This window comes from Podarcis pityusensis (assembly GCF_964106645.2).
Source record: "Podarcis pityusensis genome assembly, chromosome: 7".
Taxonomy (NCBI): Eukaryota; Metazoa; Chordata; class Lepidosauria; order Squamata; family Lacertidae; genus Podarcis; species Podarcis pityusensis.
Genome location: NC_138031.1, coordinates 26660528 through 26671534, shown reverse-complemented (window position 1 = coordinate 26671534; position 11007 = coordinate 26660528). Strand labels below are relative to the sequence as shown.

The following is an 11007-nucleotide window of genomic DNA, read 5'->3' as shown; positions in this document are numbered from 1 at the left end:
AAGTTTATAGACTTCAGTTTCCAGCTTAATAATCAGTCTACGGATGCTTCTTAGAAGACTCTATTGTCACATATATCAATAGACTGACAATTCATGAAAATGTGCAACTTAGATTTAAAAGCAACATATTGTAGAACTTTCCAACCAAGCCAGTCTCATGCATGCATTCTACATTGCCCGCCCAGGGGGTCCTAGAGCTCAGAGGAACAGCCCCTGAAAGGGTTCCTTTGCTGGTGGTCTTGCAGACGAACCACAAGACTTATTATTATTATTATAATTATTATTATAATTATTATTATTCAATTTATATACCACCCTTTATCATAAAATCCCAGGGCACTAAGAACATATTTTATAGACCATAATAATAAAAACATAATGCAAAGCATAAAAAATAGAAAGCATAATAATAAAATAACCATAATAACATTCCCTCCAATCACACATTTTGCAGACCATAGATCATTTAATGGCTGACGGCCTGGGTAAAGAGAAATGTTTCATACCCCTCAAGTGTCATGGGGAAAACGGGACATCCCATTTTCTAACATGAGGGCAGGGTGGCCAATTTGGGTGCTGTGGGAAGGTGCCTGTCCTGGTTTAGAGACTCAAAGAGTTGGAGCTTATGATGTTTTTGCCTGGAACCTAAAGATATGGAATGATGGCACCAGGCGAGCATTCCACAGACAGGGAACCACCACAGAAAAAGCCTGTTCTTGTGTGGCGATTCCCCAACACTCTTGGGGAGGGGGAACAGAGAAGGACCTCTACCCCATAACCCAGAGGTAGAGCATTTGGTCTTCGGAAGGTACCAGGTTTAATCCATGGCATCTCCAGGTAGGGTTCCATACACACCTTATACTTAAATCACATGACTCCCCTCATAGAATCCTGGAAAATGTAAGGAGGAGGAACTTGATATACAGTTGTAACCAAGAAGACAGCCAGCCAGGTGGGGGCTGGTTGAGGTTCATGGGGTTGTGGCCCGTGCACCCTAATAGTTTTGGCTCAACTGCATGGCATTAGTATTGGCTCTGGCACATGATTCTTGTGGCGACCAGCTGGGATGCTTCTGATCTTATCCTGTTCCAGGTTACAGAAGAAGAAGAAGAAGAAGAAGAAGAAGAAGAAGAAGAAGAAGAAGAAGAAGAAGAGTAGTAGTAGTAGTAGTAGTAGTAGTAGTAGTTTGGATTTGATATCCCACCTTTCACTCCCCTTAAGGAGTCTCAAAGCGGCTAACATTCTCCTTTCCCTTCCTCCCCCACAACAAACACTCTGTGAGGTGAGTGGGGCTGAGAGACTTCAAAGAAGTGTGACTAGCCCAAGGTCACCCAGCAGCTGCATGTGGAGGAGCGCATATGCGAACCCGGTTCTACCGCTCTTAACCACTACACCACACTGGCTCTCCTTGTTACAGGAACTCCTTGTTTTTTTTAGTTACCTTTCTGTGTTGACTGACAACAACATCACCTTGGATAGTCAAAAGCAACATCTCAGCAATGTTGATGCTAACCTTTTTGTGTGTGTTTTTAAATACGGTGCTCTTGTTAAAACCTTTAACATTATGAGATTTGTGGTTCGAGGACCCGACCCCGGCGAAGTGAAATGAAGACACATGGACACGTGATATAAGGTTAATGGGCTAGAAAAGGCCACAACTTTATTGGTTACAGCAATTGAAAAGGTATTGGCTTAGGCATTGGATCGAAACCAGTGGGTTCTTCACCAGTAGGTGGAGCCTGTTGATGCTAATCCAACTATAGGCTCACCCCTGCTGTCACCGAGGGTCGTGCCAAGGCCTCCCGCCAAGCAGGCATCGGACGGAATACACGACCCCCAGATTCCTTTAACGGAATACCCCTAAAATTTGAAGGCATAGGCGATGGCCACACCTAGCACTTCCACACAGCGCAACACATTATTCCAATGCCTAACCTACCCACCAATACCACAAAAGTTGTGACGATTGCTACGAGGTAGGCGAAAAAACCAAAAAGCCTAGTGCCAAATGGAAAAACTCCTACCAGGCCCCCTAGCCAACCAGGGCGACCAACCTAAGGTCCATAGCAAGGCCAAAAAACCTAAGCCCTAACTAAAGGGAGTGGAGGGTGGGTGACTCGCGAGGGGCGAAGGAAGGAAGAATGAGGCCGGGGAAGGCTGGCGCTGCAGCAAAATGCTGCTGAACACGCCCCCACCGTGGCCCCTGATTGGATGGCCACCGAGGGGGCGTGAGCGCCAGCCAGGTGAGCGGGCAGCAGGGGGCCACGCCCCCTGCTAGCCGGGGCTCGGGCCCCGACCACAACCCCTCCCCTCCCTTACAGGGAGGAGAGTCTTTGTGGTTCGAGGACCCGACCCCGGCGAAGTGAAATGAAGACACATGGACACGTGATATAAGGTTAATGGGCTAGAAAAGGCCACAACTTTATTGGTTACAGCAATTGAAAAGGTATTGGCTTAGGCATTGGATCGAAACCAGTGGGTTCTTCACCAGTAGGTGGAGCCTGTTGATGCTAATCCAACTATAGGCTCACCCCTGCTGTCACCGAGGGTCGTGCCAAGGCCTCCCGCCAAGCAGGCATCGGACGGAATACACGACCCCCAGATTCCTTTAACGGAATACCCCTAAAATTTGAAGGCATAGGCGATGGCCACACCTAGCACTTCCACACAGCGCAACACATTATTCCAATGCCTAACCGCCACCCGAGCCAAAGGCTCGCCGCCAATACCCTCAAAGCTGCAACCAATCCCAGATGCTCTTAATGACACTAGCTAACCAAAAGTCATTCCCCAAATCCGATAGGTGGACACCGTCATCCCGGTATAAAGCTTTGTCGCTAATCCGGATACGGTCATGATAAATCACTCGGCCATCCATAAAGCGCACCCAACGGGCTACCGCCCGATTCACGAGTTTCCTGGTTCTTTCAATGGCCATACAGCTTTGCGCACCGCGCCACACAGTTCTTTTCAGGAAGGAGGACCAGAACACCGTCGTTCTGGGACACAAGTCTGCGAATGCATTCAAGTCTCTTTTTATACTCGACAACAAGTCCACGCTCCTTTTGTTGACGAGGTCATTCTCCCCTAAATGAATCACCAGGATGTCGGGAGAGCCGAACTTGGCTATTTTCTCCCACAGCAAAGGCATCAGTTCTTCCCAACGCATGCCTCTTCTCGCAAACCAGGAAACTCGAACATCACGTGGCAGACCAAGGTTAGGCGCCAGGCCGCAGCTCACCGCTCGCACGCGGGCCCAATGGACAATACTGTGGCCGCAAATCCACACGCTTCTTCCGGGCATAGCTGGGGATAAAGATAGAACAAAAGAAGGGTAAGTAGACTAAGGGGTAGGCGCGAAGTTGCGGATATATGACTTATAAACATTGGATTTCCACCGGCCCAACTCTTTTATCCTTTCTGCCGGTAACCCCAGGTGCGCGGCCGTGGTAGCGGCCCCGATCCTGAACGAATGTGCAGCATATTCCTGGGAGGGTAGGCCACAAGCCTCAATAGCCTTGCGCAATACTCTAGTGAATTGGTACCTCAACAGGGGCGACCCATCCTCGTGTATCAGAAACGGTCCCGGGACGGCTGGTCTAAGACAGAGATACCGCCTCGTGTCCTTTACCGGACATGGGCCCAGCTGGGCCGACGCCGTGAGCTTGAGCAGGACACCCTTGCCAGCCTGATCAGTCTTGGACTGACGCACCAGTACTGACACAGCGGATTCTGAAAGCTGCACGTCCTCACACAGGAGGCCGCGAGTTAAACCCCGCGCACTAGCTTCACACACCACCTCACCAACTCTGAGCGCACCAAAAAAGGCTATAGCGTATGCTGCCGAGAAGAGCCGTGCCTCAAACCTGGACCAGCAAACTGTCCTGAGTTTTACGCGTATCTGAGATAGCAATCCGTAAGAGATCGGCTTACGGCCAACAGCCCTAGGCGGCTGCAACCTGCCCCAACCCTCAATGGCTCTACGGATCAGAAAATCGCCACATGGGTCTTGTGCGAACGTCGCCTTTGAAAAGAAGCTGATTGCTGCTACATGGATCTTTAACGTTTTTGTAGCACGTCCGAGATCATCCAAATGGGACAGGTACTGCAGAACGTCGTCAGTAGTGGGAGGTGCGTTATGTGACAGCCCAGACAACCCAAACCTGAAACCCAGGAAATCAGTCCAGGCCTTCTTATAGGACCTGAGCGTGGAAGGTGCCACGGACGCTAATACTCCCTGTATCACTTTGCGTCTCCAACGTTCCACAGGTACTCCGGAAAGGGTTCGGGCAACAGTTGTGCTCCAGGTGCGAGCGACCGGAAGCGAGGAATCTGGAATCGAGACAAGGCGTCAGCAATATCATTATTGGCTCCGGGTATGAATTTGGCTGAAAATAAAATATTGTACTCAAGGCAACGGAGGACGAACGCCCGCAGGAGGGAGGAGACCCTCGCAGACCGAGATGACTGCCTGGCAAGAATGTTCACCACCGCCAGGTTGTCGGTCTTGAAGCACACTCGATGGTCTCGAAACTCCTCCGTCCAGATGTGAACGGCCACCACTATTGGAAAGAACTCAAGGAAGGTGAGATCCCGCGTGATGGCCTGTCCCTGCCAGGCTGACGGCCAGCGTTGCGCACACCAGCGCCCTCTGAAGTACAATCCGAAGCCTAGAGACCCTGCTGCGTCCGATTGGACCTGAAAGTCTGATGATAGATTCAAGACATCCTGCCAAAGAGAAACCCCGTTGTATTTCCCCAAAAAGGCTGTCCACACCTCGAGATCCGCCTTGACCGACCTGGGGAGGCGAACCCGGTGTAGGGGGTGTTTCAGACCAGCTGACAATCTGGCCAGGCGGGCACAAAAGGGGCGTCCGGGGGACACCACCCTGCAGGCGAAGTTAAAGTGGCCCAATAAAGATTGAATTTGCCTAAGGGTGATCTTCCTAAGCCTAAGAGTGTTCTGAATTAGCTCTTTAAGGGCTTCAATCTTCTCCACAGGTAAACGGGATGACTGGGCCACTGTATCTAGCTCGATGCCCAGGTATGTTAGGCGCGTGGCTGGCCCCTCAGTTTTCTCAGCAGCAAGAGGAACCCCAAGGTCCTCGGCCAGAGCTGAGAAGGCCTCAAGCAAGGAGGCGCACTCCCCCGTGTTGGCTCTACCCACGAAGAGAAAATCATCCAGGTAATGCGTGACCCCTATGGTGTTAGCCCTGAAACGCAGGGCCCAGTCCAAGAACGTGCTGAAGGCTTCGAATGCCGAACAGGCGACTGCGCAGCCCATCGGCATGGCCCTATCGACGTAGTATTTTCCCTGAAATTTGAAACCCAAAAGCCGAAAATCGTCAGGGTGAACAGGCAAAAGGCGGAAGGCCGATTCGATATCACACTTTGCCAACAACGCCCCGGGACCAAAACTACGGATCAACTTAACTGCCTGATCGAAGGTGGCGTATTTAACCGTGCATAACTCGGGTGGGATGGCATCATTAACCGAGCCGCCCTTTGGGAAGGACAGGTTGTGAATGAGCCTAAACTCACCGGGGGTTTTCTTGGGCACTATGCCTAATGGAGATATGTGCAAATTTGGAATCGGGGGACTGTCAAACGGGCCTGCTACCCTTCCCGCGCCCACCTCTTTTGCTATCTTTCTTTCAGCAACTTCCGGTCTCTCTCTCACTGATTTTTGATTGGGTGAATCCTTTGCAATCAAAGAACCCGCTACGGGAATACGAAATCCGCTGGAAAAACCTTCCCGGAGGTAGGAAGCTGCATCCTTATCCGGGTAGAGAGACAGAAGGTTGCAAAGGGGGACGAGCTTGATAGGGGAAAAGGCCAACTCCAAGACTACCTCACCTTCTGTTCCCTGCTGCGGGGGCCCCCCTGGAACTGGGATGCTGGAACCCCCGGCCTCCACGAAAGGGCTGCTTCCCCCCCTTTGAGCAAGATGTAGCGGGGTGAGCCCCAGCGCATCTTTCGCATTCATGCGTGAATTTACAAGATGGCCTTTGGCAAAACCCTTTATTGTACTCCCAGCATACCCGACGCTTAAACTCCTTCCTATGGTCACCCCTGGCCGACCGGTATGGGTCAACTGGTCTCTTCTCCACGTACGGACCGACCGCCACAGACCAAATTCCGTTCTCGATCTGATCCCAACGTGCTAAGGGAATCCTGGACGCCTTCCTACGGAACTTCTTATCGTAGCTTATGGCTGCAGCCTCCCCCGAGAGGGCACAGGCCGTGCGAATATGTGAAAGGTAAGCGACAAGGTGAACCGCACGCTTGGGGTAAGCAGCGACAATCGTCCCCATAAAGGCCTGAAAACCATCGAGCCAATTTTCAAATGTCCTAGGCACGGAAGGGTACCTGCTCTTTCTCTTACCATGAGAGGGTCTCTTTTCTCCCCTACCTAACTCCTCTGCTGGAGGCACTAACTTGAACATGTCAACAAACTCACCATTTAAGATTTTTGCTCGTAATTTAGGAGATAGGTGATCGCCTGGTATAACATCTGAAGTTGAGTAGGTGGATATGGTGGCATCTTTTACCAGAGCCCCATCCTTCCACTCCTGGGTCCCCCCGAACTTTTTGCGATGGCAATTGGCCCTCCTTGACAGCGCCCAGTCCGGAAGACCAGACACTTCCTCCCCTTTCCCCCAATAGGAACCTAGAGACGCGTCGCTATCATACTCAGAAGAAGAAGTACCTGTATCATCATCCGTATCATCCCTCCGAGACCTGCTCTTCCTACATACGTGCTTCTTCTTTTCGCGCCTCTTGCCCGAAGGCTTCTCCACTGGCGCTGCAGCGACGGTGCCCTCCTCCTCCTGTTGCGCTTCTTCAGCCCCCGACGAAGCCGCGGAATCAGGCGACTGGACCCTGGGCCGCTTGTCCTGTGAGCGATTAGAAAAGCTAGGGGCGGCAGGATTGTTATTGGGAATAGACTTAGAGGTCGCTTTCCCCCCCCGCGCCCGAGACCCGGATGCCGAAGCCCGTGACTGGGACCTAGTCCGCACCGGTTGTGTATCATTAAAGAGGGCGGCCGATGTACTAGGCAGTTCGTCCCATTGGGAAGATTGTGAATTCTCTGGGAACTCCTGGGTATCCGGGATAACATCAGGAGAAGAGGGGGGACTGGGGTTCGTGTCGGGGAAGCGTTGCTCGTATTCATCTATAAAAGATCTAAAGGCGTTTAGGAAGTGGGAGATGGGAGGCTTTGTATTATTACCCCTGTCCTGTTGTCCCCGTGATGCGCTCTCTGCCGAGCCACGTGCGGCTACAGGCGCACGTTTCCTCTTAGGAGCCATAAGGTGTGCCTTGTACACTACAAATGAAACGGTGTTTGTTAGTGTGTGTGTGAGTGTGTGAGCGTGTGTGTATTAATATATTTATTTTATTATTATTATTGTTATTATTATTATTATTTTTATTTAAATTTTATATATATATGTGTATATATATTTATTTATTTTATATATATTTATTTATTTAATATATTGTTTATTTCTTTATTTGTTTATTTATTTTTGTAATTATTTACTATGTCTATATATCTGTTTATAATATAGTTTTTTATATATTTATTTATTTATTTGCTTGTTTATTCTTTCTGACTATATATTATGCTTAATATTTCCCAATATAGGTTGTGCTGAATAACCAAATAAAATGCGCTAATAAATTCTCAATTTATCCAAACCCTGTTATTGTTATTGTTAGTAAAACCACTATATTCTACTAGTTTGCCTGTGCAACCAGCAACACAGGCAGTAAATCAAGTATATAACTCCCCCTTTGTGTGTTAGCCAGGTGAGGGCAGCAGCTAGGAGAAAAGCCCCCCCCCACTAAACTTCAATTAACAAAGCCAAGGTACTACCAAGGTACAATTAACAAAGCCAAGGTGTCTGCCGACTGCTGCAAAGGTTCACTTCCTCCAACAAAAGAACAATAGCACAGCAATCTATTGTCTGCCAAGGTACTATAGGTGGCTGCAGACTGCTGCCAAGCTTCCCTTCCTCATACAAAAGAACAATAGCTTAGGAATCCTCTGCCTGCCACAGGTGAGATAAGCTGGCAAAAGCCCCTGGAAATGTGCCTCTGGGGAACAATAGGCTTAATTATCGGTCGTTAGCATTTAAATTGTCCTGCTGGCCGGCAGCAACAATGGCGTTTCTATGGCAACATAACGAGCTAGCCGACAACAATAGCTGTTTTTAAAGAGGCAGCAGCGAGTATCTATGGCAACCCAACAGGGTCCCCAGGCAGACCAGGAAATAAGCAAACACCTTTTAAACAACAAAAGGAAGAGAAGGGGGGGGTAGGAAGGGGCCAGAGCACACAGAAGGATTGAACTAGGCAGACCAGGGGACACCCAGTAACATAGGAACAACTTATCCCCTTTAAACTAGGCACAAGGACCCACACACACAGAAAAGGAATGCGGGGCAGGGAGGCAATAAACTTGCAGGGCTGACAAGCTCAGGGGACAAAGAAAGATGGAGGCCACGGCAAAGTCAGAGACACCAGCAACACAGGAAGAACTATTCCCCTTCAGACCCTGTACCAAGAATCACAAACAAAAGGTGGGGGAGCAGATAAAGAACACAGGGCTGGTTGACCAGGTGGCGGGAGCACTGGGCTCTGCCGCTCTGAGCAAGTAAGGAAGTGGATTTCCCTCCTTACACTATAGTTCCAGCTGCACAAGGAGAAACTGCTATATAAAAGCCGATCGCCAGCCGGCTAAGTAGGGGGGGGGGAAGCAGAACCGAAAAAGGGGGTACAAAAGGTCACAAACCCCCACCTGAGACCCGAGAAGCACGCACGCGCACACACACACACACACACACACACCAAGATAAACCCCCCCAAACCCCTAGAGATCTGTTCCCGACACGCACCACAGGCAGGAGCGGGGCTCCGAACAGGGAGGCTGAACTAAGCACTCAAACACACACACGCACACACCCTGTATAACGCGAAGTGGGGCGGCCAGAAAAGGTAAGCGTCCTCCAAAACGCACGTGAGAGGCTGCGTGAAGAGCTCGGCAGGCGCCTATTTGCAGACCTCGCCTGCTCGCTGTACCAAGGGTGCACCCGGACAAGCAAAAGGCAATCGGTAGGAAGGGGGCTGTGCAACGCACACCCGAGGCTGCGGAACCGGAGGGGGGAGGGCCCCCGAAACGTGCCCTGAGGCGGCGACCCCGTCAAGTAAACCCACGGCCGCAGGTCTAAATGCCTCTGTGCCTGGTGCAACCTCCCTCAAAAGCGGCTGCCGGAACACGTGGCGGCAGCGAAGTTTAAAGCTCAGCCGCGGGGTTTGGGAGCCGACGCAAGGGCGCGCGTCAGCTGATGGGCGGCAAAAGGCGGCCCGAGACGCAAGCGCGCGCGTCAGCTGATGAGCGCGTCGCTCCGGTAAAAGGGAAGCCGCAAAGGAGGCGGCAGCCGGATGATTCAAATTGCCCGCTGCTGGGTCCCAGGGAAGGCACGGGAAGCGCAACGCTAAGAAAAGAAGAAAAGCTACGCAGAGGTACAGTACCCACCGCCCACGCGCTCAGCTTAAACACGACAACAAAGAATGAGAGAAAGAACGCAAATACTTCCCTGGCTTCAGACGCAGCGGGTTCCCAAGCAGCTGACTCGCGAGGGGCGAAGGAAGGAAGAATGAGGCCGGGGAAGGCTGGCGCTGCAGCAAAATGCTGCTGAACACGCCCCCACCGTGGCCCCTGATTGGATGGCCACCGAGGGGGCGTGAGCGCCAGCCAGGTGAGCGGGCAGCAGGGGGCCACGCCCCCTGCTAGCCGGGGCTCGGGCCCCGACCACAACCCCTCCCCTCCCTTACAGGGAGGAGAGTCTTTATCAAAGCGAGTAACATGGCTAAACCTGAAGCATCTCTTCCCTAATGAATGATTTATAACAAAAGAGTAGCCTACTTTATTAAATGGTTCTCATGCTTTAGAGGCTGTCATGCTCAAACAGATAAGTGGTGCCACTCTTGCACTGGAAGAAATACAGCTTTCAGAAGAGGGCAGTGGGCCTCTGAATGTCAGTTGTTGGGAATCACAAGTGGGGAGAGTAATGCTTTCGCACTCAAGTCCTTCTTTGGGGGCTTCCTATAGCATCTAGTTGGCCACTGTGGAACAGCCTCCTGTTGGTTTGATCCGCAAGGGCTCTTCTTATGCTCTCACTGATGTATTTGCTGCCCTGTTCTCCTTTGAGAGGAAACGTGGAGTACAAATGTAATGAGAGACTCCATCAGGCAAGGCCTCCTTACACCTGCCTTGCCCCAGCCCCTAGCCCTGGGACTCCTCATGAGGGAGCTGTTCCTTGAGGAAGAACTGTGAGGGGAGAGACTCCATCAAGCAAGGCCTCCTTCCACCTGCCTTGCCCCAGCCCCTAGCCCTGGGACTCCTCATGAGGGAACTGTTCCTTGAGGAAGAACTGTGAGGGGAGAGACTCCATCAGGCAAGGCCTCCTTCCACCTGCCTTGCCCCAGCCCCTAGCCCTGGGACTCCTCATGAGGGAGCTGTTCCTTGAGGAAGAACTGTGAGGGGAGAGACTCCATCAAGCAAGGCCTCCTTCCACCTGCCTTGCCCCAGCCCCTAGCCCTGGGACTCCTCATGAGGGAGCTGTTCCTGGAGGAAGAAATGTGAGGGGAGAGACTCCATCAAGCAAGGCCTCCTTCCACCTGCCTTGCCCCAGCCCCTAGCCCTGGGACTCCTCATGAGGGAGCTGTTCCTGGAGGAAGAAATGTGAGGGGAGAGACTCCATCAGGCAAGGCCTCTTTCCACCTGCCGTGCTCTACCCTCTAGCCTCTGCTTCTCAATGTGTATTGTATTGTTTTATGTACTGTGGCTTGCCATTGTTTTATTGATTATAGTTTAGAAATCATTTATTGTAACTGTTGAGTGGATTTCTGTTTAACTTTTATATGTTGATATTATTTTGTACTATTCTAATAATTGTTGAACATTACTTTTTGATGTAGGTTGCTTATTTTAAAGTTTTGT

General features: G+C 51.0%; 1 protein-coding gene across 1 annotated transcript; it reads right to left on the bottom strand.

The window, feature by feature from the left end:
- Positions 1 to 1570: 1570 nt before the first annotated feature.
- Positions 1571 to 7385, bottom strand: LOC308481721 (uncharacterized protein). Its single transcript, XM_081014359.1, has 2 exons — positions 6709 to 7385; positions 1571 to 3306 (listed from the first exon to the last, which is right to left on the bottom strand). Exons 1-2 carry the CDS (start codon positions 7307 to 7309, stop codon positions 2732 to 2734), a joined length of 1176 nt encoding a protein of 391 aa, XP_080870485.1. The 5' UTR covers positions 7310 to 7385; the 3' UTR covers positions 1571 to 2731.
- Positions 7386 to 11007: the final 3622 nt, after the last annotated feature.

Coding starts and splice junctions, on each gene's coding strand:
- LOC308481721 (XM_081014359.1), bottom strand. CDS start 7,309: ATGGCTCCTAAGAGGAAACGTGCGCCTGTAGCCGCACGTGGCTCGGCA. Junction 3,307..6,708: donor TGATACGGATGATGATACAG/GTACTTCTTCTT, acceptor CTTTATCCCCAG/CTATGCCCGGAAGAAGCGTG.